This window comes from Mesoplodon bidens, assembly GCF_964165515.1.
Source record: "Mesoplodon bidens genome assembly, chromosome: 10".
Taxonomy (NCBI): domain Eukaryota; kingdom Metazoa; phylum Chordata; class Mammalia; order Artiodactyla; family Ziphiidae; genus Mesoplodon; species Mesoplodon bidens.
This window is the reverse complement of record NC_138172.1, coordinates 81,614,050-81,641,988: the sequence shown is the minus strand read 5'-3', so window position 1 is coordinate 81,641,988 and position 27,939 is coordinate 81,614,050. Positions and strand designations below refer to the sequence as shown.

Sequence of the window (27,939 nt, the reverse complement as noted above, 5' to 3'; positions counted from 1 at the left end):
CCGTCTCTGGACTGATGAGAGTCTATGGTCCTCTCCAGTGAAGAAGAGTCATTCTGCCCTTCCTGGTACTAGAGGGGAGGGAGGCACCTTCTCATGGGAAATTTATGCCCAGCTTTTAGGCAAACAGGGGGAAAGGCAGAGAGCTTTGCTTGCAGTCTACTGTTTCTCAGCTGCATTCAGCTCAAAGCAATCCTTATGCCAAAGTGGCATTATTTGGAGAGGCACAGTCTGCTTCCTTTCAGCTTCATATAACTTACCGACAATCTCTTTCCTGCGAGACTGGAAGCAATTTGAGGGCAGGACCTCATCTGTTTGTTCACCATTGTATCCCCACCATTGTATCTCCAGAATGTAGCACAGTGCCTGGCCCATTTGTTTGACTGCAAATTAATGGGTTTTGAGCTGCTCTGAGCCTCTGTTTCCTTGTCTGTAAAGTGAAGATAATGGTCTTGTCTTAGCATCTGAAGATCCCTTTCTACATTGACTTACTCTGCAGTGGAGGTTGCCAGGTTGGTCATAAGAAGGAAACAGTCTAATCTTCCTTCTTGATTTAAATGGAAGCTCCTCCTTATTTGAATGTTCCCAGAGAAACATGGCAAGATGTGACGGAGAGCACAACAAGACTCATTGCTGCAGATTACCTGTGAGCGTGTTCTCATTTTGTCCACTCCCGTGATGAAGGTTTGGCTCAGAGTTTGAAATATGTGGATGCAGACACGACCCACACATCTCCCTTCTGCCAAGGAAATGGCACCGAGGTGGGGATGGTCCCATGTTACCCTCCAAATGCTACATTCATAAAGGCTGAAAGGACAAGACCAATCAAGGCCTGTTCTTGCAGTTGCAAAATGGAGTCTTTGGAAAATGCAGCCTTGTGATAGCTCACTTGTGTTTTTATCAGAACATTTCGAACATTGGTGACAAATCTCTGGCTTAATGGAAAACAGTCCTCAAAGTTAGAGTTAGCTGTCCTGGATCCTACCGAAGGCATTCTCTGCCTTGTCCTTGGGTGAGCCATATTTCTCGGGGCCTCAGTTTCCTCCATTGATTTTAGCGTCTAAAAGGGACCCCTAGAGTCTAACGTTTTTTTGGGGGGGGGTTGTTTTTTGTTTTTGCGGTATGCGGGCCTCTCACTGTTGCGATCTCTCCCATTGCGGAGCACAGGCTCCGGACGCGCAGGCTCAGCGGCCATGGCTCACAGGCCCAGCCGCTCCGCGGCATGTGGGATCTTCCCGGACTGGGGCACGAACCCATGTCCCCTGCATCGGCAGGCGAACTCTCAACCACTGCGCCACCAGGGAAGCCCTGTGTGTGTCTTTTTAATTTGATCCAAATTTTAAAAATATGGACATTTCACACACAAACCAGCTTCTCTTTAAACATGGGAAGATCTGGCTTCAAGGAGACAGTCAACAGGAGACTAGTAGCTGATTCCCTTTCAGGCAAGCCACACAGGGACCCGCTAGCAACTGTCTACCTGCCTGGCCCACTGTGACTCATTCGTGGCCCCCCGCGGACCCTACCACAGAGAGGAGGGCCGTACAGCATTGCGTGATGCCAGCTGGTATAGTCATGGGCGCTAAACTTGTAATTTTCTCTTGACTCTCTCAGGTAATTTCTCAGGCTCTTCTGGCTACCCCTTTTGGGCTGCTCCTGGTTAGAATTAGGAAATCATTGAAATTTGTCCAACATACTATCAAGGATTTCCCATGATCTTCCACACCTTTCCTTTTGTATCAGCCTTTGGAGCATCACTGCCTTCCATTTATTTCCCCTGAGCTACCCAAAGCCTGACCGCTGCTCTAGACGTCCAGACCCTTGCCTGTGTTAAGAGCAGTCTTATGCATTGGTCAGTGAGGAACAGAGGGTAATTATGTGCCACCCCAGTCCTGCACCCAGGGCAGGCATCATTAATCAATCAATTCTGGCATGCTTCCCTGAGTTCAGACTCAGCATCAGAATCTTTCTCAACTGCACTTCAGGCAATCCCTACCAATCGATCAAGTCCAGTCATAGATTTGACATAATCTGACTTGCCCCAGGATTAGAGGATTTCTGATATAAACTGCCCAGTTGAGATAGGTCACAATGCATCAGGCTCTGTGTATAGTCTTAGGGCTTTTTTCTCTTTCAAGATTTATGATTTTAGGATCTTCTTTCTGGGGGCTCCCAGTCATAGAGCTATTTCCCCCACCTACCTGAGTGTTACTGTTCTTTTAGATAATCCTAGGCGATAATAGTTCCCATTTATAAAAGCCTATTTTGTGCCAGGGCTTAAGATGTGTAGTATTTTGCTGTCATGGCAACCCTGCAGCTAGTTACCATTATGCCTAGTTTACAAATAAGGCTCCAGGTGTTTAAGTGAATTTGACTACGATAATAAGTGCTCGTAAGGGTGGATGTTCAAACCCACAGCTATCCAGCTCCAAACTCCAGCGTGTTTCTACCATTTTACACAATTTCCTTACTTCTCCCTTCAAGTTCTGAGTTAGGGGAAAACCTTACTCCTTCACATCTGGAGGAATAAGATCGTTTCCTTCCTACTCAGATTCCAGGGACTCAAAGGAATCATGCTTAGGTCTGAAGGATGCTTAGCCAAAAGAGCCTTAATCTAGAGAAGCCCCAATGTTTGTAGCTACCACTTGCTCCGAACGGTACAAGCATCTATTACTGGAGGCTTGACTTGGGAGCCCCAGGCAAGGATCTCCTCCTCTGACACGTTGCTGGTCGAGAAGGCCACAGAGGCTGCCCCTCCACTGCTCCCCGGCCCTGCATTGATGAGGATGGTCTGACTGGGAGTTGGCTCACATTTACCAAGCACCTACGATGCATCAGGCTCTGTGCTAGGCGCTCTGAGTGCAGGTCCTTTGATCCAGTTGGTGGTCTTTGAACCACACCATGTCACAGTGCTCCAAATAAACCTGCTCCTCCAGATGATCACACAGAGTAGGTGTCCACAGATGAGAACAAAGAAGGAACAAGGCAGGAAACTTGGCTTCTAGCCAGACACTTGGAGGGAATGAAAGTCATAAGGCAAAAAGAAGACGTCTCTCGGCAACTGTCCTCAGTTACCTGGTATTCTGAACAGAATCCCAGCACAGATGTGAGAACGAATCAAGAACAGACATGAGAAAAGTAGAACCTAACAAAGAGTAGAAATCAGCACTTTTTCATGCTGTCGGTGATGCCTCACACCAAAGTCTCCATCAGCCAAGTGCAGACTTGGTGACATTCTGAGGGAAATTAGCAGGGCCCAAAGCAGTCACTTCACACACTAGGAAACCAAAAGCATTTTCTTCTCTTCTGTCAAGAGGAAGAAAAATAGATCAGAACAAATAACCTCATTCAAGTGAAATCTGATGAAAAGCAGGTTGTAGGGCCTTGGCAATGCCTGGTATGTAGAGTGGCCATCCATCCCCACTTGCCCAGGACAGTCCCGTGTTATACTGGTTGTCTCAGTGTAATTACAAAACACACTCCTCTTTCCCCTAAAAAGTGTCCTGATTTTGACAATAACCTGACTATACAGTCACTTTGCTTCCACAGCAGGTTTCAACTTACTGCCCCTTTGGCCTGCGCACAGTATATCGGGTTGAATGTATTTCCAGTGTTCAAGGAAAAGTTAGTCTGCACAGAAATCCATGTTGTCAGAAAGAAGCCTGTGCTGCTGATGGAATTTCCACACTCTTCCCCCTCAATCTGCTGCACGCGCACACACACGTAGCATCTGCTGTCAGTCAAATCTTGGATCAGTCTTGCAAGCTTTTATGAATCTCAATTCCACGACTAAATGTCTATTGGAGTCACAGGCAGAAGGTGCAGATATAGAAGCTTCGAGTGGATTTAGGGGTGATGCAGCAAATATCTGCACTGGGCAGAAGACTGGGAAGTAGGGCTCGGGGCCTCCCAAAGTATGCAATAGTTATAATAAATCAGGCCGCGTGTGTGTCAAAAGGGGAAAGGCCGGTCTCTCTTGTGCCCCTTTCCATCTTGTCTACCTCCTAACCCGACCCCAGATGCCTCATCCCAGGAGCCCTTTTCTGTTCATTCCAAACAGGATATTCAGTTTCCTCCTGCAGCCAAGATAAGCCGGCCAGATAAACACTGGCCAAGAAGACCGGGCTTCCTTGGCTGGCTATTGAGGAGTTCAGCAGGCGGGTGTCAGGGCTCTGTGGTCAGGGTGGCATCTCATTTTGGATACACACCTTGTCTTAGTTCCTATCACGTGCAGCTTTGAAGGCCAATCGGAAGGCCGTGGGACGCCCCATTTTCCTGTGTGAAAACCAGCTCCCTCCCTCACACTGACGAGAAAAAGAAGCAAACTTTAAAGGAGTGGGACAAGAGCGTCACCTAGTGGCAAAAGCATAGTTCATTCATTTGAAAGAAGAAACATAGTGTTGACTACTATATATAAAAGATAACTAATGAGAACCTACTGCATAGCACAGGAGCACTATTCCAGGAGCACTATTCGGTGCTCTGTGATGACCTGTATGGGAATGGAGTCTAGAAGAGAGTGCATATACGTATATATATGGCCGATTCACTTTGCTGTATGGCAGAAACGAACAACATTGTAAATCAACTATACTCTAATTTTTAAAATAAAAAATAAATAAAAAATGAAAAAGGCAGTGTTGAAAGCCCCGTGGAATGTCTGCTGCTTCCTAGGGGTTAATGTTCACAGCACAGAGGTGCTTTGGGATCAGGAATTTAAGAGAAAGAGCCCCTGTCCTAAAAGAACCCAGACTTTTATCAAGGGACACTGACATGTACAAAAATTAGAATAGTGTGATACCTGCTGGGATAGAGGGAATGTGGGGTATTTTGAAAACGCAGAAAAGGGACACTTGCTGGTGGAATCAAGGAATGTGTCACAGAGGCGCTGAGCCTAAGATGAAGTGGGAGTTAACTAGCTCCGGTCTCGGCTCACCCATCCCAGCGAGGTTGAGCATGGCACACAGCATCCACCAGCTTACACTTTCCTGTGACGTGCCCACATTTCTCACTTCTCAGACTGCTGCAAAAAGCCAAACTAAGTGGAACTTTGTTTCCTAAACACACCGGATGGGGATTTTCATCTTTTTTGGCTGCACCACACATCATGTAGGATCTTAGTTCCCTGACCAGGGTTTGAACCTGCACCCCCTGCATTAGAAGCGTGAAGTCTTAACCACTGGACCGCCAGGGAAGTCCGGTTTTCATCTTTAACATAATATGTATTAGCTTTTTAAAAGGCCTGACCCACATTGAATTGTGGGAAATTACAAAGCATCTTTTTTTTCTCGGCTGCGTCGGGTCTTCGGTGCTGCACGCGGGCTTTCTCTAGTTGCGGTGAGCGGGGGCTACTCTTCGTTGCAGTGTGTGTGCTTCTCACCACGGTGGCTTCTCGTTGCAGAGCACGGGCTCTAGGCACGCCAACTTCAGTAGTTGTGGCACACGGGCTTAGTTGCTCCGGGGCATGTGGGATCTTCCCGGACCAGGGATCAAACCCGTGTCCCCCGCACTGGCAGGCGGATTTTTAACCACTGTGCCACCAGCTGAGTCCCCAAAGCATCTTTTAATGTCACTATGAACTTGAAAGCAATCCTGGCTGCAGCTGTTGACTTCTGAAAGTACACAGGTACTCGACTCTAGCTGTATTTGAATCACCAAAACCAAACCTGAATCTGGTAGAGACGTGCCAAACGCAAACTCTGAAATTACTCATAGCGTCGTTCCCAGGGCAGTAACGTACAGTTCACTTGGTGGTTGGCTCTCTCCCAACTTTAGTTCTGGAGAGAGTTAGGCCTGGGTTTATATGATCCGCTCCCGCTCTTTTAGGAACAAAGATGATTGGCTGAGCTTGTTGAAGAGTTCTGGCCCCGAGGGAGTCACCCTTTCTCACCTAATGTCACGTATCTGTAGGGGGCCTGGGTGGGGTCAGAGTACAGCTACTATAGTCTGTGGCTGTGTATGAAGACCAAGACGAAAGAGGCGCTCATTCATTTGTAAGCCTTCACTGGCTACCTGAGGATTGTTTATCATTCTGACATTTTAAAAAGGCTGTCCAGATACATTTTCTTGAAAGAAACATTTATTTATGATCTTTATTGGTCAAAGTTTCAAACAAATCCAGAACAGGTGTTCACATTTTGAGCCTTTAGTGAAAGACACTATGTCACGGGTGAAATAAATGCTGATCCCGTGGGGTGCTCCCCTGATGCATTTAAATACTGGGCTGATCAGTCAGAAGACGACCTATGTGACAGAATCTGCTCAGAAATCTGCTCGAAAAAGGGCATGATTTAAATCTCATGTGGTTTTTCACAACATAAATGTACTGTAACTTATAATAATTTCAAAACAAACTCCCCAAGAATCAACTCTCTCTTTACATAAAAAAAATAATCAATTTATACTCTTCTTGAAAGAACGCCAACAATGTAAAATAAGTTCCAATTCCATATATATATAATATATGTACATTTATAACTTAGATGCTCTGTTTCTCTATATACTTTTACTCATGCATCATGGCAGGGGTGGACGTGAGGGCTACAGGGGCCTCTCGGAGAAGGCAGTGTAGCTCCTCACCCTGGCAAACAGCAGGGGCGTGTACATCTTGTCGATCTCGAAAGCTGTGACCGCAGTCTCTCCAGTTGATCTGGAAAGAAAGCACAGAATCCCTCGTTACCAGGAGATATTAACTCATTTGAAATCCTTGCCTATTTGGGGGGGGGGAGGAGTTTATTTTAGGCTTTAGCCTTTTTTAAATTTAATTCATCTCAGTCAATTCTAAATAATATAGTGTATTATAGAAAATTTGAAAAATTTAGAAAAATGTGAAGAAAAATCACTCATCATCCCATCACCTAGATACAGCCTCATGAAGCATTTCTTCCAGGCACTTCAACCTTGCTATCAAACTTTACTGCTGAGATCATACTCTACTTGTCATCCTGCTTTTTTAAACATTATGACATAAGCATTTCCTCATGTCATTAAATACTCTTCAGAAGCCATTTTTGTGGCTGCATAATATTTCACTGTCTGCTTATACCACGTTTACTTAATTCTCCTTTTGCTGGAGATATAGGCTGTTTCAATGTTTGGCAATTAAAAATGATGTTGTGATATTTTTGAATATGAACAAAACAAAACAGATCCCTAAGAGTAGAATTTCTAAGTCAAAGACTATAGACTTTGTAAAGCTCTTGTTAAAATGTATTTTAGAAAGAATTATAATCCTAGAAGAGAATTTAATGAGTTCATATTTGCATGATCAACAGCACAATTTCAGGTTGGAGGGGAAGCAGGTGACGAGTTATACTACCACAGCTTTTAATTTTCTCCTAAAAACAAAAAAGGAGAAATAAACAAAAACATAAAATTCAAGTGACTTTATAGATATTATTATAAGGAAGTCAACATGATCAGTAGCAGTTACAAATGACATCACTTTTTTCTCTTAAGATGTGATGCTTTTCATTTGCTTGGCCCTACTTCTGGGTTTGGTTTCTTTCTTTGAAAAGAAAAAAAAAAAAAAGATTCCACTTCACAAATTACTCAGAGAAGCAAAAAGAAGATAGGAGGACCAGTAGGTAAGGATGAGAAGAGAGAAAAATGCTCTTTCTCAGCTGTCAGGACCTCCCAGATGAGTGGGAAGAGTTATTCGTAAGATGGAAACGTGACAGAGGAAGTTTTCAACAACGTGGTCGAGGCTGTGAAGGAGGCTAATGGAAGCTGACCTCACAACCTGCCTCTCAGAATTCTGATTTCAACTGGCGTGGAGACCCTCAGGCACACACCGGTGTTCTTTCAAACCTAACATCAGCTAAGATCTGTATCCACACGAACTGACATTTCACTTTCCTAATTCCTTTTTTTTTACTTTACTCATTTCTGCACTGTTCCTTTCTCACACATTCTCATCTGCTCATTAATTATTTCATACAAGTATATCCTAACTCATAGGACAAAGAGCTTTAAATAGGAACCAGTAATAGATTTGGCTTTGGAACACACGGGATATTTCCAGCAGACTTACTTTCCTAACTACAACTTATTTTAAATTTGGGTATAATCCCTGGAGATAAACCAAATGGAAATAAGGTGAAAAATGATAAGACTGAAACATGGAAGAAGAAAAAAGGTCTTGGTGCTTTACAACTGCCTTGAGTAAGCCAATGAATGAAGTCACGCACAGACAGCTTAGTGACCAGGCACCATCCATGCACGGAAGCTGCTCTCAACCCCACAGGGTAGGTGCCCACTCGCATTACCATGGGCAATGGGCAGGAGCTCTGAATGCTCCACGTCCTGGTCCACTTTTAGGTTTTTTCCGGTTGGCCGTTTCCTTGGTTTGAAGGATTATTATGCTGTGGTTTTGCTTTGTAATCGAACATTAACTCTGAGGAATCAAACCCTATCTGAGTCCCTCAGCTGAACAGGAAGGACACATCTAGTCTGTAACCTTGGGGTTTTTACTGCATTTGCCTACTTGTAAGTAATATGACAAGAATGATGTATCCAGATGAGTTTGTTGAACCTCTGGTGGCCACTGGAACACAGCTGAAGCCCCACGTGAAAATTCTGATCGGCTTCTTGTACAGGGACACGGCGAAAATATCTGTATTTATAGTCAAGTGGTTTCTGCAAAAGAAGAGATGCATGAGCAACAGTGAGGCCTCACTTCACTGACAGAGAGACAGAGAGATGGATGGTGCTACATCTATACATAAATACCTCAGAAACATGTTAAGTTACATACTATCTGCACATAGTAAACAGCTATTTTGGTTATCAACTGAGAATGTGTGTGAGTGCCTGGAAATACACAAAGGACTCTAAACGCAGAAGGCTCTTCCCTCCAACATCACCATGTCAGTCAGCCATCACAACAACCCCAGGTGTGACGTGCGACCGCATCGTTGCCGTGTGATGGCCGACAGGATGAGGACCCAGGGCGGGCAGCCCAGGGCCAGTGTCAGAGGTGCGAACTAAAGCTCCTGTCTCCCATCTCTAAGCCTAGTATTTCCTTCTACTCGAAAACACTTGGGAATTTTTTTTTTTTTTTTTTTTTTTGCGGTACACGGGCCTCTCACTGCTGTGGCCTCTCCCGTTGCGGAGCACAGGCTCCGGATGCACAGGCCCAGAGGCCATGGCTCACGGGCCCAGCCGCTCCACAGCATGTGGGATCTTCCCGGACCAGGGCACGAACCTGTGTCCCCTGCATCGGCAGGCGGACTCTCAAGCACTGCGCCACCAGGGAAGCCCCACTTGGGAATTTTTAAAGAGGGCAAGTGATAAACTGGTGAAGGCTGCAGAAAAAGCAGAGTATAGCTGATCCTTTGTGAAAACAGTAAAATAGCCAACAGAGAAATAGATGTGACAAGGTCCACTGGAATCACACTTCTGTAAATACTGCTAAAAACACAAGAATGTCGCCACTACGCACGGCTTCACTGAGTCATATTCTGCAGAGAAAGCTGGCCATCAGCATGGGAGTCCCTAAACTCTCTTATTAGATAAAATCTAAACAACTAGGGCCTCACGACTCCCCACCTCTGACCTCAGGAAACTCACGGCCAAGGTCACAGTGATAGCAAGCAACTCTGCCCCTCAGACTGTTGCCCCCGATTCCAGGAGCCAGAGGGAGCCGGAGAAGCCACAGCCGAGGGCCACAGGACTCACAGATGAAACCCGCCCTAACTATTCCCATACATGGTGCTGGGGGTGGGAGGGAGGTGTTTAACACAAGAGAAACTTCATTCAAGAACTATATTAATTATAAAAGCACCAGGCAAGTATTTATTCTAACTACCTCACAACTGACTTCTTGAGCACACATTAGTGTTTTCAACCAGGACTGAAAAAAGGCACATGGAGAAAAGGTGTGGAAAAAATTAGCCCCTTAATCTGTTAAGAGAATTTAAAATACTCTGGAATGTAATAATTCAGCCACCGTATTTGCTCGGCATTTTTTTTTCCTTTTGCAAGAAAAGGAAGAAGGAAATTATCTCACTTCAGCTTATTTCCAGTACAAACTGAAATTCTAAAAATATCCTTGTGAAAGAATTATCTCTATGAGTCCGTTTAGGAAGAAAATCTCCTAGGATTCAAAATGAGAAAAGCAAAAACATAGTCATATATAACTCTACTAGTCATTTCACAGGAATAACTAATAGTTACTTTGGCTTTACGTTTTCATGCGTAAAAAACCTGGACCAGAAAAGGAAACTTGGAGAAGAATAAGTTGATCCAATAAAAAATAACTGTATTTTAGAAACCCTCCAGCTCTCCTCAGAGATATGCTATAAGTCAACACCCATTTTGTATAAATTATGAAACAGTATTTTTCAACCTTTCTAATCAAGAATGCTTGAATGAGCAGGGTAAGGAAATTAAAAGGAAACTGCCAATTCCACCTTGCATACTCACTTCTTCTTTTTTCTTAGTTATCACAGCAAATACTTTTGTCTGATTGTCTATATCTTGTGACAAGCGATAATGACCCAGTAGAATTGCATCAGTTCTAAAAATTAAAAAAAACCAACACTTTAAATCTATTAATCAGTAATGTGTATTTATTTAAGTAATCGAGAAAGTAATGGGTTAGTTAGAAGTGTTTATTCAATTTGCCCGAGGACAATCAGCTAGGATGTGAGTAAACCTAGTTTCCAAGGCCCCAGACCTACTGAGGGACATCTCTGGGGAGAGGCCCAGGGATCAGTTTTTTTTTTTTCTTTTGGCCGTGCTGCACATAGCTTGTGGGATCCTAGTTCCCCAACCAGGGATTGAACCTGGGCCCTCAGCAGTGAAACTGCCAAGTCCTAACCAATGGACTGCCAGGGAATTCCCAGGATTGGTATTTTTCACAAGTGCCCCAGATGACTGCTTCTTTAATCCAGTATTAAGTTACATAATCTGCAAGTTACCACCGAAGATGTGGACTGGATAGAAAACTACAGGAAGACACTACCTGGTATTCCTGGTTCTCAAACGCGGAACAATGGACTGGGGCTCCTCAGGGGTGGTCAGCATCATCACATGGCCATCTGGGAAGAACCTTATGTACCTGTGGAAAAAGGAAAACACCGAAACACCACATGCAAATATAAAACACATCCTTATTTACTGGTACCGAAACCTATTTATTCATAGCTGTGAAACCAAAATGGAAATACCATGGACCAAAGAACTGGCAAAACATCATTGACACAAACATGACCTGTGAGGCCAGCAGAAGAGAACCAAAGTATTTGTGTGTTTTTCCCTAAAGCACTAACTAATGTCAAAAAAAAGTGAGGCCCAATGCTATTACAGAGCAGTTACCATAGCTTACGCGTTTCTCAGTAACACTAGTATCTGGTGAACAATAAGCCTGAGTAACAGCACAAGCTATCTGACAAGGCAGAAGACACGGAGGAGCTCTAAAATGACTTTATAGTAATTCTTAGGTTTAGAGCCCAGGAGGAATTAACTGATTTATCTTAACCTACTGGTTCTTTGAGTGCAGTGCCTGTTATAACACTGGATGAAAATACTGAGGGCCATTTTGTGGATAAATGCAAAAGCCACAAAGAACAGATGTCCAATAACTAACGAACCAATACTTGGAGAGAGAGAATTTTTCACTCACTCAGTTTACTACAGTTGTACCTGTAATATTCCACTTGGTGCCAGGCTCTATAGAAACCATCAAGAGACTGTTCCCCTTGACGAATATATGTGGTTTTACTGATATACACTCCTATAAAAAGAAACAGATGTTTTAAAAAGAAAATAATAAAAAACTTTTACAACCATGTAACATGTTTCCAGCTTTGTTTTTATTGTGGTTTCCTTTAAATATACTTAGAGTACTCAGCTCTGTTATAGAAAATTAAGACTGTGTATTTCTCAAAATCAGCACAACAGGTCACCATTGCTCTAAAGAGTTCAACTTACCATCAAACCGAACACGCGGCCTTTCTAAAAACATCTCTCTCCAGGATGTATATGCAACAAGTTTAATACAGCTTCTGCCCCAAACTTTCAAGCAGGCCAAACGCCATATTTCAGGATCTCTAGGTAATAAAAGCACAACATCAATACATATAACAGGTGAGTCCCTATCCGCACTCAGACATGAGAAGCATTCCTGCCACCAGCCATCTTCCATTCGGCAATATTGGTTGAGTGCCGGCCAGGCACTGTCCTGGGCACTGGGGACAGACTGATGGACAGGGCAAAGGCCCTGCTCTTTTACAGGGAAAGCAAACAAAAAAAGAAGAAAACGAGAGAAAAGTTTCAGGTAGTGTGCTCAGTACGAAAAGAAACAAAGCGGAGTAAAAGGACAAGGATGATGGTGGTGGGGAAACAGAGACTATTTTTTTCTGGGCAGGTGTCTACGGTGACGAGGAAGGGTATCCTGGCAGAAGCCACAGCATGCAAGGCCCAAGGGCTGGAGCGTGGCCAGCATGTTCAACAAGGAGCGAGAAGGATCATGTGGCTGCAGCAAAGTGACTGGGTGAAGTGCAGTCTACGTGTGTGAAGAGGCGGTCAGGGCAGGTGACGTAGTGGTCTACAGGCGGGAGTGGCCCTTTGAGTGAAGTGGAGGCCACTGGAGGGTTCTGAGCATGACTGATGCTTTTAAAAGATGACTGGTGGTCTATGGAGAACGTGCTCCCGGCGTGTAAGAGCAGAAGCCCAGAGACCACACAGGATGCCAATGCCATAATCCAGACCAGGCCTAATGGTGGCTGAGCCAGAATGGTACTCGGAGAAACAGTGAAACGGTCAGACTGGAGATCAGTTTTGAAGACAGCACCAACCCTAACCCTAACAAGACTTTGTCATGGGATTACTGCAAAAAACGAAGCAACTGACATGGTTCTAATACAACTAAAAATAATTTTAACGCCATCTTTAACGCTATCTTTAACTGAAAACATTCAGTTTTAAAGACGTAGGAATTACTTATATTGAAGCCAGATTGCAAAAAGAGATAAACCCCCCAAATTTACATTGCAACGTATTTAAATTTTTTTCTTTTAACGAATACTTTTATAACCAAATTTTATCCAACCCCTGAAAATTTATTTTCTTAATTCCCTTTTTGTTTTCTCATATGTAATTAAAAGGAAAGTTAATGGAATAACAGTGCTAGAGACTGCAATTTCAAAAGGCTGGGTCAATCCACTAGGTGCTTGATAGGTACTTGTTAACCAGAAATGCACATAGAATCACCAAAAAAAACCCAAAGGCTTTAAAGTAATTCAAATGTTTTACCCAAAACACAAGACTCCAAATGAAATTAGGTTATTTAAAAACAGTGCATCTGGGGGCTTCCCTGGTGGCGCAGTGGTTGAGAGTCCGCCTGCCGATGCAGGAGACACGGGTTCATGCCCCAGTCCAGGAGGATCCCACATGCCGCGGAGCGGCTGGGCCCGTGAGCCATGGCCGCTGAGCCTGCGCGCCCGGAGCCTGTTCTCCGCAACGGGAGAGGCCACAACAGTGAGAGGCCCGCGTACCGCAAAAAAAAAAAACCAGTGCATCTGAATTTTAAGAACTACATAGAGTTATTTAAAAAGTTCTAGATGCTAAGGATAAAGTATTTATTTTTATATAAGACATTCATAAAGGACTACCTATCTTAAATAAAGTTACACTAAACTATGATTATTCTTCACATAACCAGATTTTAAAAGTATAACTCTTTTCCCAATTTTACTGAAAAATATTTGACACACATCACTGTAAAAATTTAAGGTGTACAGCACAATGGTCTGACTTACATCTATTGTGAAATAAGCCACAATAGGTTTAGTGAACATCCATCATCTCATACAGATATAATAAAAAGAAAAGGTCTCCTGTGATGAGAACTCCTAGGGTCTACTCTCTTAACAACTCGCTATCATATGGCGATGGTAACCATAGTCGTCATGGTGTACGTTACATCCCTAGTACTTATTTGTACCTTTTGACCACCTTCCTCCCTCCCCCACCTCTGGTAACCACAAGTCTATTCTCCTTTTCTATGTAGACGCCACATGTAAGTAAGATCATACAGCATTTGTCTTTCTCTGACTTATTTCACCTAACATAATGCCTTTAGAGTCCATCCATATTGTCAGAAATGGTAGGATTTCTGCATTTTTCATGGCTCAATAATATTCCATTGTTTATATATACCACATGTTCTTTATCCATTCATCCATCCACACTTAGGTTGCTTCCATGTCTTGGCTTTTGTAAATAATGCTTCTATGAACATGGGGTGCAGATATGTTTCAGAGTTAGTGTTTTTGTTTCCTTTGGATATATATTCAGAAGTGGAACTGCTGGATCATATGGTAGATCTATTGTTAATTTTTTGAAGAACCTCCATACTGTTTTCCATAGTAGCTATACCAATTCATAATCCCACCAACAGTGCGAAAGGGTTCCCGCTTCTCTACATCCACATTTATCTCGTCTTTTTGATGATGGCCATTCAAACAGGCATGAGCTAATATCTCACTGTGGTTTTGATTTGCATTTCCCTAATGACTAATGATGTTGAGCAACTTTTCATGTACCTGTTAGCCATTTGTATATCTTCTTTGGGAAAACATCTATTCAGATCCTTTGCCCATTTTTTAATTGCATTTGGGGTTTTTTGCAATTGAGTGGTATGAGTTCTTTATACATTTTGGATATCAACCTGCTATCAGATATATGGTTTGCAAATATATTTTCCCAGTCCATTGGTTGTCTTTTCACTTTGTTGATATGTTTTTCACCACTGCCAGAGTTGCTTAAAAAGAAACAGTAAGTACCTGGCACAGATATAGAATCCTCTGCACACCTGTGACAACTGCTCTAACGATCTGAGGTCCAGGTCGCTCGACACCACCCATCGGAAGATGTACATCAGGACCTCCATCGGCAGCGCTGCAAAGGAAACTGTCCTCTCAGTGACTCTCCTTCCTATACATCGCTCTGCTGTCACGTTCTCCATGCAGATATCTTTATGTATTCCTTAAATTTTATAAACCACACCTTCAGTACTGCTCAGAGCTACAGCACAAGTATATTTAACTACCCAGAAGTAATAATGGTTCCTAACATCAAGACACAAAATATCTTTGTTTCTTCAGTATTGAACAGATCCGAAGGTACTTTTATAAAGTACCCCTTTCCCTTGGAAGATCATTTCATCATCAAGATACATAAAAATAGGTATGTTAGAAAAATAGTCTAGTATGTATGTGTGTGTATGCATTTATTAACATTAAAAAATTATTTCCATCTCCTTGGAAATTTTCAATTGTCCTCCTCTGGAAAGTCCCATAGCTAATTAAACAACATTTAACATATGAAAAGCAAAAAAAAACATCAATTTTTAAACATTCAGCCCATCTCAGGACTACCGTCCAACTTGGCTGAAGTGCCCGATGATGCCAGTGTCCCTCCAGTTTTCTGAGGGCCGCCCCAACTCACACATTCACCCTCACAGAGCATCACTGAAAAAAGAATGGCACCCTTTAACAACTGTGCTACAAACTCCACTCTACTTCGGATCTTGAAAAGCTTATCAGTATGCACAAATTAATTACAATTAGATCTCCCACCATACTTTGAACTACAGCAACTGTCTGACAAGCTATCTGACCTTGTAAGTTTGGAAAACGTAAATCTAAGGAAAAGTATTTCTCACTGAGTTATAACGACCATGAAGTCACACCTGATATGTGAGTCTGACTGCTCTCAAGTTCGGGCTGACACAGTTTGAGCACAGACTCCTGAAACGTGAGCTGCTGCTGGAAGTAGGACAGGAGGTCTGCCATCTTGCTGTCATCATCAGTATCTTCGATGCTGAGAAAAGAAGGGAGGTGAGTGAACGCAGTGCCACAGTCTACACAACACAGCTTAGAAAATGATTTTCCACAGTACTTTCAAAATCTGCTTTAGAAAAAGTCATCTAAAAGCAAACTTCTTACTACTTTTTTTTTTAATATGATAAATGGTTACCCTGCCTTGCAAAGGAGTACCATACCAACTTTTTGAAGAAAAAAGCTTCAGCAATTTTAATTCCCGCAAAGAATTAGAATTTTTGGATACAGGTGTTGAGATTTAATTAATTAGTTTTATGGTAAATAGAGATTACATGAATTAGTAAAAAGATACTTTCAAATGATTTTTTAAAATCTTATGTAAATATATCCTATTAAGTGACCATAATCCATTGTAACTGGATAAAAATAAAATATACAAATGTTATCTGAGGTGCTTACTTACCAAGGATTTTCTAACGTATGTGCCTTATCACCCTACCTTTAGAGAGGAAAATACGTAATTTTAAAAAGCAGGGTCCACAAATAATTTAGCAGTATAAACAAATACATAGTTAGAGTTCTAGAAAAATACATAGCTTTCCATTTTTGCTAATAGTAACCTTAAAAGTGATCAGACTTACAAGAAGGTTGGGTGAGGATGAAGTTAGAAAACCAGGATGGGCTTAATTATAAGACAACAAAGGGCACACGCGGCTGAGGCGAGATGGACTGCAGGGCTATGCTACCAGCTTTTTACAGAAGGCAAAAAAAACCCAGCAGAGGCTTTTAGGGCCTGTTAAGTCTGATAAGAAAATAAACTGTACCCTTAAAGAACTTTCATAGCATCTGGGTTTGTGTAACAGGACGGGAGAGAAAGAAATGTTTCTTTAATGTTTTCATACAACCTTTCTTAACAGCACTTGGTGTCTATTTATAAAACTGGCTAAGAGCTGGGTCTAAAGGACTCTACCCAAATTTAAAGAAGGTTTAGAAAAAGCCCAAATGAGTCCTTTTGAGTATGAACTACCTCACGTGATTAAATCTAATTTAGTGAACAATATTATTAGCCCCAAACAGACAACAAATGCTGACTTCATCAGGATTTTTTTAATGTGGCTTAGCCAAAGCTTAAGTGTTAATACTATAAGCAGTTAAATAGCACTGGCGATCAGCGTTAAGTTATCGATAAAGGTAACCTCTTAATTGTTTCACGGCAGAAGTAATATAATATCTCATCACCAAAATTCTATTTTTCTATGTACTGCTCATTTTAAACTTGACATCCTCTTGTGGGGACAGACTCCCTTCCCTTCTAATATGAGCTTTGGGAGAGAGAGGGGTTAAGCCAATACAATTTTATAATTGTTTTACACACAGCTTCAAAAGTATTGGCTGAAAAATATGTTCTCTTGGTCTCTGTCCATATAAACAGTCAATGCTTGACCAGTCACTCCATGACCATGATGCCAATGGCATCTGTATGATGAAACACAGTTTCTTTGGTTTCTTTTAGGAGCGCTTATGTCTGGCCCGTGTTTTTAAACAAATGTTACAGTCTTAACAGTGTTCTATCTACAACAAAGTCTGGTTAGAGTCCAGCATTTTCCTAATAAAAAGCCTTTTAAAAATTGTATTATTTCAAACGGATACAAAAGGAGAAAGACTAGTGTAATAAAACACTATGTACCCAATTTCAACCATTAACATTTTTCAGGCTTGTCCTGATCACATTTTAATAGTTTTGACTTTATAGGTTTCAGAAAGTTGAAACGTGTCCTTTAATTTACTCCTTTCAGTAATCACTGCTTTTATTAAAAAAAAAAAAACTTTCATCACCTAATTTTTGTTACACCTGTTTAAAATATGCATTTCTATACTTTACTCTTAAAATTTCCCTAATTAAAAATTTTCTACAACTTTATAAACAAGTCTTTATACTAAAGACTATATAACAACAGAATTAGCACCGTCTTCTTATCATTATCATGTTAAGAGTCGACAGGGCAAAGATACTTAACTTTAACAAACTCTATATATTACTGTCTATCAAATTATGTACGCACTAGCTGTTTCCAACGCCATCACCATCTGGAGACCGGGTATAAGTAATCTTGAACTCTATATCAGGTACAAGTTGCATAGCCCTACGATAAAACTTGATGGCTAAAAGAAAAAATAAAGCTAAATTAGCTATGACCATACATTTTTGTCATTTCCTTTGATTACCCTAACTGTGGTTTAATTTGGTAACTTTCTTTATAAACAGCCAAATTCCCTTTTTCTACATGCAACAGTAGCAGTGAGCAAACTTATTTCCAAACCCTACTAGTCAGAAATAATCTTTTTCTAAAGCTCTCTCGTTACAGAAACTTAAGATGTTGCATTTTACTCTTATCTTTTAGCCCATCTTTTCCCTCTGCCTCTCACATATTGTCAGAAATGATCTTATATGTGGCTGTCTTCCTCTGTGCTTTGAAAATGCCACTGCTGCAGCCCCAACAAAAACACCTTTAAGCAAACTTCTTCCTAGGATGCAGAGTTGAGGAAAATCAAATGTTTCCTCCTGAGTAGAATAAGGAGAAGGGTTTTTTGGAATTTATTGGAATTTATTCTTCAAATCCAACTTCCTTTAGTCTAGCTGCCTCTTATTTAGCTAAGTAACCTATACAACCTGTTTTTAAATCAATCTGCTGGCCAGGTGGTCTAGAACTAGAACACTGAGCAGTCTCTCCCACAGAGATGTCCCACAGAACCTGGGGCTGCAGAAGCCGACTAGTTCTTTCCCCACAGATGAAGTCCACTCTGCCATGTTCTGCTGCTCTGGGTGAGTGACTGTGAACTACGTGGAGACAGGAATCTCACAGGCTAATAAAGACTGGCGGGATATCACCATTTGGGCCCTTTTCATACCTCAGAGTGAAAAAACCCCTAGAAGAAACTTGCAAATAAATGCAGTAATTTTTTTTTTTTTTTTTTTTTTGTGGTATGCGGGCCCCCCACTGTTGTGGCCTCTCCCATTGCAGAGCACAGGCTCCGGACGCGCAGGATCAGCAGCCATGGCTCACAGGCCCAGCCGCTCCCCGGCATGTGGGATCTTCCCGGACCGGGGCACGAACCCGTGTCCCCTGCATCGGCAGGCGGACTCTCAACCACTGCGCCACCAGGGAAGCCCCAATGCAGTAATTTTGAAAATGTTATTTGGGGGGTATTTTCAAACCACTGAAGTGTTAGCATTTCTTCCCATGTCCCAATTAACAGCTTTTCTATCAGGAAATGAAAGCCTAATTACAAACCTGATCTGGTAAACAGCCCCACCACTTGGTTTACTTACACATTTCTACTGGCCTAAGAAAAGAGACAATTAAGGCTGAAGAGTATTCCTTCTCTAAAATGTACATTAGCATTTAGAAAGCACGTACATGTTCCTCTGAAATAACGTTCACCTATAAAAGGAGTATATCCTATTTTTTCAACAGCATATCCCGCTATTTTTCGATCAGCAACAGTATTTTTAAGACTTTAATAATGAAGGATAAATACTAAACCCTAAATGTAGAAAAAGGTTATTTTACTAATCCTACCAATATGATGATGTTTCTCAGCAATATTTTTTGGAAAGAGACAGGTTATATAAAAATACAATTTTTATTTTTAACAAATCAATATCAAATATAGAGACTGATGTTCTGTATAAATATATTCTATTTTTTTAAAAATTGGTGAATAGCAAAGAGTTCTTATTCAAAACTGTCAAGACAAGATGATCCTGGGACCTGAGTTTTTACCTTCATAGAGAGCTCCATTTTGTTCTTCTTCTACCGCTTTTAGGAAGAGTTCTCGAGCCTATAAAAATAAACAGTGAAAAACAATTTCTGAAAATCTGTACTAAAAATGAGTGTGGGTGGTAGACGGATAGCCTTTTCAACAAATGGTGCTACAACAGTTAGACATCCACAGGCAAAACAATGAATGTCAACCTCAACTTCACAGCTTACATAAAAAATGACTCGAAAATGGATCAAGGACTTAAAAGTGAAACTTTAAAAACTTTTAGAAAAAAAGGAAAGAAAGAAAATCTGGGAGACTTGGGCGAGGAGTTCTTATACTTGACACCAAAAGCACAATCTATAAAAGGAAAAACTAATAAATTAAACCTCATCAAAATTAAAACTTTTGCTCTGTGAAATTCCCTGTTAAGAGGATGAAAAGACAAGCTATACAGAGTGAAAGAATTTACAAGCCACATATTCAACAAAGGACTTGTATTTGGAATATATAAAGAACTCTCAAAACTCAACAGTAAAAACATGAGCAATCCAATCAGAAAAGACAAGCAGGTATTTCACAGAGGGGCGTATAAAGATGGGAAACAGCACATGGAAAGATATTCAACATCATTAGCCATTAGGGAGATACAAATTAAAATCACAGGGAGGTATCACTACACACCTATCAGAATGGCTAAAATTAAAAAGTAATGACAACTCTAAATGGTGACGGGGGTGTGGAGACACTGGATCACTCATACACTGCTGGAGGGAAAATGGTGCAGACGCTCTGGAAAACAGTTTGCAGTTTCTTTTAATCAAACATGCACTTACCACACGACTTAGCAATTGCACTCTTAGGCCAGAGGGATGAAAACTCATGTTCATGCAAAAACCTGCATGTGAATATTCATAGCAGTTCTAGTAATAATAGCCCCAAACTATTATAATAGCCCCAAACTAAATAATAGCCCCAAATGTCCCTCAACAGGTGAGTGGTCAAACAAAGTGGGGTACGTGAACACCATGCAACACGACTGAGTGGTAAAAAGCAACAAACTACTGACACACACAACAACTGGGACGGACCTCAAAGGAATTAAACAACACTTTTTGAATATCCAAATTATAGAAATGCAGGCCAGAGTAGGGGTTGCCAGGGGTTAGGAATGGCTGGGGAGGAGGTGGAGAAGAGAGCGTATAACTATCAAGGTAGCAAGAGGGAGCCCTGTGGTGACAAAACAGTTCTGTATCTTGATTGTGGTGATGGTTACATGAAGCTACACGGCTAACTGCACAGAACTATTTATACACATACACACAGTGAAGTGCTTGGAAACCTGAATAAGCTCTGTGGACTGTACCAAGGTCTACTTCCTAGAAGTCTAGCTACGGGAGGTGTCACCATCAAGGGAGGACGGGAGGGGTGCACAGGACTCCCCTGTGCTACGAACCTGTGATTATTTCAAAATTAAAATGAAACAAAACAAATATGGAAGTTTTTAGTTATCATGGTAATGTCGATTATTAAATGGCCAATTTTTGTAAAGAAAAACTTGGGTCTGATGGTATGAAGATGACAACCCCTGTGGAGTAACAGGATACAGTCAGCCCTCCACATCCCTGCTCTCTGCATCCTCGGATTCAACCAACTGCAGATCAAAAATATTTGAAAAGAATTCCACAAAGTTCTGAAAAGCAAGACTTGAATTTGCTGCACACTGCTAACTATTTACTTAGCATTTACACTGTACTTACAACTATTTACAGAGCATTTATATTGTACTAGGTATTACAAGTAATCTAGAGATGATTTAAAGTATGCTGGAGGATGTGCGTGGTTATACGCAAATGCTACACCATTTCATACAAGGAAGGTGAGCATCCCCGGACACCGAGGGACAAATGTTGTGAAAACTGAAATGGTGGGCTGTGTGTACTTTGTGTGAACAGGCACTAGGAAAGAGATGAACCATTAGAAAGCATTCAAAATTTTCCAGGATAAGGAAGTAATTACTGCATCACTATAAATCTGTTCAATTCAAAATATAACAAAATATTGCATTATGACCTTTGGGAAGGTGTTAACATTTGAACCAATGTTTTCCCCTTTCAGGCTTCTGTTAACAGATTCAGAGGCATCTGTCTTTTAGACCAGGTGAATCTCAGGGGTGTATATTACCAAAGAGTTCCGGCAAGACTATACCTGTAGGAAAGAAGGAGTAATGTGTCATCCAAAGGCCTACAAAAAGTGGTGAGGGATGGACACCCTGGCACACTTGTCACCATCTTGCCAAGTACAACGCCCCTAACACTTAACTTTTCTTCTTTTGCCAGCTCCTGCTTTCCTCTGGCGTCCGCCGCTCTCAGTGAAGAGCCTCTCGTTGCTCTCCAAGGTCGAGATTCTAAATTGCTCGAGCCTCCACCTGGGGCAAGTTCAAACATCCACTGAGCTCGGAACCTCTGGAGTTGTGCCTGAGGGGAGAAGAATGTTTCAGGACCCACCGAGGAAGAGGAGCTCAACTCTGGAACATTCTGTCAATAGGTCCAACTCTGATGTCCACACATATACATATGCTAAGATGAGAAAACACTGTCTTTAAATTATGAAATGACTGAATACTACCATTAAATACCTGTTATCTTCCACGATAATTTTTTGCTTACGACTTTGAAGAAATCGTGAAATTTTGCCTAAAATAAGATTCTCCATGCAGGAGAAATCTAATAGTATGAGAAAATCAAATTTTAATTGGAATCAAAAGTGTAAGCCATCACTTAGGGACTGAACTTAGATGCTTTCAAACATTTCTTCCCTTGGAATACATCACCTCAAAATCCTGTATGCGAGTCCCAAATCTTTCTTTTAATAACCTTTCTCATTTTTAAAAGAAATTATTTTTTCTAATACATATCATTAAAAAGAATCTAAACATAGAAAAAGTGAAACCCCCTCTGTGGTGGGCTCTGCTGTGCTGCCCAGACCCCCCCATTAGGAACAGCTGGGAGTGCCACGGAAGAACAGCCCTCAGCCCTCGCCCTGCGGTAGGGCCTCAGGGAGACCACACCCCTTCCCAGGTGCTCCCCACCCAACGACTGATCAAAGGTCACTCTCTGAAAGGTCATTCTTCCCCCGCTCTGAGGAAGTCCTCAGAACTTCCGCAGGATTAACTGAGCTGGTCCACCGAGACTGCAGAGCAGTCCAGCTCCCCCAACCCACTCCGGCTTCCCTCCCTGCCTCCCTGGCACAGGTGCTGACTCCAACAGCACTGCTTAATAAACCTCTTACATCCACCTCAGAGTCTGCTTTCTGGGAACCCAACCTGGGATGCCCTTCCCCCAAAGAAGGACATTGGTAATTGGATTGTATATATTAGTGCTGGCTTTTTTTAAAAAGAGTACAGATTTAAAACATGAAAGCTTTTAATAATTTTTCTCTACATTCTGCACACTGCTTTGACTCCCACCTTCCTATTACGAATGTAACACATATACCTCTGACTTAAACATGTGGGATCTTAGTTCCCTGACCAGGAATTGAACCCAAGCCCCCTGCATTGGAAGCGTGGAGTCTTAACCACTAGACCGCCAGGGAAGTCCTAGCAGCACTCTTAATGCCTACTAGATGGTGCACTCCAAATGCACAAGTATTATAAAGATTACAAATTCAGTAAGAAGCACTTAACTAACTACAATGAATATTTTTCTATTTCGATGCACAAAGCTTTACCCTATCCTTTCAAATGGCTGCAGAATATTTCACTGTATGGATGCATCATTACTTAACACAAGTGATGGATATTTAGGTTGTACTCCATTTTTCCATATAAACAATGCTACAGTAAACATTTTTGTATGTGTATATTTACTCACTTCCCCTATTATTTCCTTAGGATTAACTTCCTAGAAGTAGGATTGCTGGTTCAAACGGAATGTATGTTTTTCATTTTGATCCATATTGCTAATCTTCCCTCCAAAAAAGCTGTAGCAACTTACGCTTTCATGTATACTGTGTGAGTGTTCTCAGAGCCTGGACAGCAATAGGCATTATTCACTAATTTGATCTTTTTTTAAAAAAAAATTCTTTGCTGATTTAATTTGTATTTTTAAAAAATTATTAGTGAGGCTGATTATCTCTTCTAATGTTTCATAAATATTTATATTAATTTTTTCCATTAGTTATCCATTCCTATCTTTCTATCCTCTGTTGTTACTACTTTTATAAGGATGTTACATCTGTATCAGAGATATTAATCCTCTTCCCCTAGATGGTAAATAGTTTTTCCAGTTAATTATTTCTCTTGATTTAGGAGGTCTTTTGCTATATATAGGTTTTAAACTTTTAGGTGGTCAAATCTGTCAATCTTTTTCTTTAAGGTGATGGGTTTTAGTCAGGCTTATGCCTTGGTTTGAACACTTTAAACCCACATATTGAATTACACAGCAGCAATTATTGATATTCCTTTTTACAGAAAAAGAAATCTGTAACATAGTTATAACTTAAGTATTCTAAAAACCGGTATGAAGATACAGCTACATTCAATGCAAATAAGAACCTATGAATCTTCATAATTATGACCAACTCCTGCTTATGTATGGAAAGCAACAGAATAAGAAATAAATGAAGAAACATGCCTGCAAATCTGTCTCAGCAGGGCGTTCGTTTTCATCATCATCTCCTGCCCTGACAGCGTCGGAATGACAATCTTCCTCAGCTTCTGCCTGAGTGGGGGAAAGCAAACAATGCTCAGGAATAAGCAAACACGGGTTTCCCTCAGTAACCTACATCTCCTATTCAGCTACCTGCCCAGTGAAGCACATAGCTGCCTCTCTCTAAGTATCTTCTTCACAGGTAAGTTAAATGATTCCAGTCATAAAAGTCTGATACTTTAATTTTTTAATACTGTAGAATAAACAACTTCACTGGGCTCCAGCTTAAAATGTTTTGGTAGGTGGTTAAAAAGAACGACTTTGCTTCAGAAAATAACAGTTGGTGGTATAGAGTTCAAATAGTTTTTGTTTCATGGATCTCTTAAGACCATATATAGTCCATATATGGTTGTCCCTTCTTTACACAAACTGGAATGTTATTAATGTGTGAACGACTTTAGTCTAATAATATCTTAAATGTACTAGAAAAGCTCATTCAAATCAAAGACATGTAAGAGTGAAGGTTTTTGTAAAGAAGCTCCTTCCATTTTATTTTTTTTATAAATCCAGATTTTCATATATTGGATTGACTTAAAGTGGAATAAAGCTGGGCTGGAACTACTGCGCACGGCTTGGGACTTAATAGAAGCCTCAGGTCAGTTTCCTTCCATTTTATCCTTTTATTCTCCATAAATGTTTGCTAAATAAAACTGGATCTTATGTTCCAGTGAAAACGAAATGTTGCCTAGGTGCGATCTATTACCTAACACACTTATTAGCAAATAAGACTTGCTCAACGCTTCAAGTGTTCAGTCCTATAAAGAAATGTGGCAATCAGGGAAGTGACTTTGAAGGTTAGTTAGAAATAAAAATAATAAAACCTATTTAACTTCACTCATTCCAAACATGGTAAGTTTTACAATTGCCAATTTGGGTTGTAATTTGTTCCCAGGACTAAAATGTCTGTATTAACACCTATCTTTGAGCACAGCACCCAGATATACTTGCACTACTTCATAGCACAACACAAACAAGCCTGGCTCCCTATCTTATCTCTGGCAACCAGACTTACAACAGAGGTGCCTGTAAGAAGTGAACTAGTTAGTACGTGGTAAAGTGCTTGGCACCCTGGAAAGGCTAAATCAGTGAAGAAATAAATGAGAAAGGCTGAGCTTCGGATGAATTTCCAGAAAACTGGAAAATCTGAGCATTAACGCACTGTCAAATACATTTTTTTAAGTCTCTTTAAGCTGAGAGCTTTTCCCACTCAGATCATCAGTAATGGGAAATTACACAATAAAAGGGTTTGACTTTATAGATCTAACAAGTGTATTTCTCTCTCTTCTCAAATAAGGGTCTGCTTTATTACTATAAACTCTAAGGACAGCTAATGGAAGGGGACCTTGGTCCCTGGGGTATCTCAGTAATTCAGCCTCTACCTCTAGCCCAGCAGCCCCACCAAACTGACTTCAAGAGCTCCCCCTGACCTCTCCAGCCCCGCGCTTTGGCACATGCTGCTTGCTCTCTGCATCTGGAATGCCTGCATCCTCTTCCTCCTCACTTGGCTACTGCTACTCATCCTTCAAGATTCAGCTCAGGGATTATCCCAGTAGGAAACAAATTCTGATCCTTTCACTTGCCTCTTTGGTTTTCCCATTACAATTGTGCTGGTATCACAGCACTTAAAACTTGTATTGAGATTTCGTCTCTTTAGCTAGAAATTAGTGCATTGGCATCAAGATCTGAGGTCTGGCACTATGCCAGGCTGATAATAATTGCTCAAAAAATGAATTAACAAATAAAATGCCATGAGGATATATAATGCGTATCTCAAGGATGAGGTAAGGAGACAGGAAGCCTATAATACAGACAGCATTTTCTCCCCTGAGCTGTGTTAATAGAGCTCTCATCCACTAAGACTTTGATTGTGACAGTATGATGACAATAACACGAACCATCAAATTTGGGGTTTTACTATGCTCTTCAACTCAAATACTACTTGAAATAAGTAGGTCTTTGGCTGTCATCCAGAAATTTTCACTTTGTTTTTCATAACTGAGTTTGACCTAACATCACCTTTCACTAGAGTAGCTCGTGTGTTCATCCTTTTACTGTTTTACACATGGGACTAATGAAATACAGAAAGTTAAGTGCTTAATCCTGGTCAGAGAACTATTTCTGAAAGTTTAAAAGCATAGTCAATTAGTGTTTTTCTATTCACCAAATTGACTTCACAAAATAAGTTCATTCAACCATTCGTGTGTTCAATAAACACTTCGGTGTCTACTATAAGCTAATGAGTTTGGTATCGTTTCACTCTCGAATCACTCAACTTTAGCCAGAGATTAGTTTCTCGGATGCACAATTTATTTGAAGCCAAAGCAAAGCAGCATGGGGCAGAGACTACATATGCCAGCACGCAATAGCCCCATGGAATCTACTTTGTCAATTTCTGGAGCTTTGCTCAGTTCCTCCATTTGGACCGCACTGACGCTGCTTGGGCCCTCACTGCCGTGAAATGAGACAAAATCCTTCCTACCCTAAGCCGCCAGGACGGCCAGCCAAAACCCTGCCCCAGGAACTGCCGCGTCCTGGGGCAGGTGCCTCCTAAATCCAGGACTCCTTAAGGGGTCAGAACGGCGGCTCCATGGGCAGGCTTTTTGGGGGGGGGCGGGGGCGGCGATCAACAAGTGTCTCCACTTGCCAAGGCTCCCTCCCGCTTTCAGATGTTGCGACGGCTCACCTCAATCTACGCTCGCTTTTATTAAAATTAAAGGGACGAGATTGGTTCAATGCCCTCAGCAGGCCGAGAGGCATTATTCTCGGCCGTCCAGCAAACCCGCTCTGCTCACCTGGAGACCCAGCTGGGGGGCTCGGCAGGAAGGAACCCCGGGAAGCGGGCAGGGCTAGCACTGTCCGCCACCCTCAGGCCAGGGCCCCAGGATGGTGGTAGCCGTGCAGCCCTCAACCCTCGCAGGTTTCCCCTCTCCACTTCCCCCGGGGCTCCCCGCAGGCCCGGGCCGTCCCGCCCGCCGCCCGCCCGAGCTCCTCGGCGCTTTACCATGCTGGCGGGCCAGCCGGCTGCGGCCGAGAGGCTCTGATCGCCCCCTCGGCACCGCCCCCGCGAGGAGGTGCCCCGGGAGTCCGGTGTTTACTCCTGCCGTCTGGTGCAGCGGGACTTAGCAGAGTTCTCGGTCGGAGAAGCGCACCAGGCAGCGGCAGTAACTGCGGGCCCGGCGTACGGCAGCCATCTTCGCAGGGTAGAGGGCCAGATCGCGGCGCGCTGGGGCGGCGGCCGGGGACTCGCGGAGCGCAGGGACGCCTGGGGCCCGCCGAAGCCGAGGACTGTGCGCGCACCGGAGCGTCGACCCTGCTGGAGACCCCGGACGCCGCAGCGCAGATGCACCCCTGCCGTGGAAACCTGCGCCGGCGCAGCGAGCATGCGCAGTGCTGACCCGCCGCCGCCCGCGTGGGCCGCCCTGCTCCGCTGCCCGCGCACTTCCCTGTGGAGGGCTAGGGGCGTGCGCTTGCTGTGTTCGCGACGGACAGCCCGGGTGAGGTCAGCCCGGGGTGCCGAAGGCCAAACTCAGCCTAGTATTCGGCTCAGTGAACTTATGCAAACTTGAACAGGACTTAACTCAAATTTAGAGTTGAGACCCTAAGGCAAGCGGCCCGAAGGCATCGAATTGGGTGCCCGGGACGGTCACTACAGGATCCTCAGCGACTGTGGTTAGAGT

General features: G+C 42.3%; 1 protein-coding gene across 2 annotated transcripts; it reads right to left on the bottom strand.

Annotated features, from left to right (window-relative positions):
• Positions 1-6,058: 6,058 nt before the first annotated feature.
• Positions 6,059-27,619, bottom strand: FBXO9 (F-box protein 9). Of its 2 annotated transcripts, none has more exons than XM_081246415.1 (13): positions 27,264-27,619; positions 24,188-24,274; positions 21,874-22,027; positions 19,571-19,630; positions 17,849-17,948; positions 15,695-15,825; positions 14,787-14,913; positions 11,932-12,050; positions 11,644-11,734; positions 10,964-11,059; positions 10,423-10,516; positions 8,483-8,634; positions 6,059-6,646 (listed from the first exon to the last, which is right to left on the bottom strand). In XM_081246415.1, exons 1-13 carry the CDS (start codon positions 27,264-27,266, stop codon positions 6,538-6,540), a joined length of 1,323 nt encoding a protein of 440 aa, XP_081102541.1. In that variant the 5' UTR covers positions 27,267-27,619; the 3' UTR covers positions 6,059-6,537. The 2 variants fall into 2 exon arrangements, with proteins under 2 accessions (XP_081102541.1, XP_081102542.1); XM_081246416.1 differs by having other exon boundaries at positions 14,787-14,901; positions 27,264-27,616.
• Between the last annotated feature and the right edge of the window lie 320 nt (positions 27,620-27,939).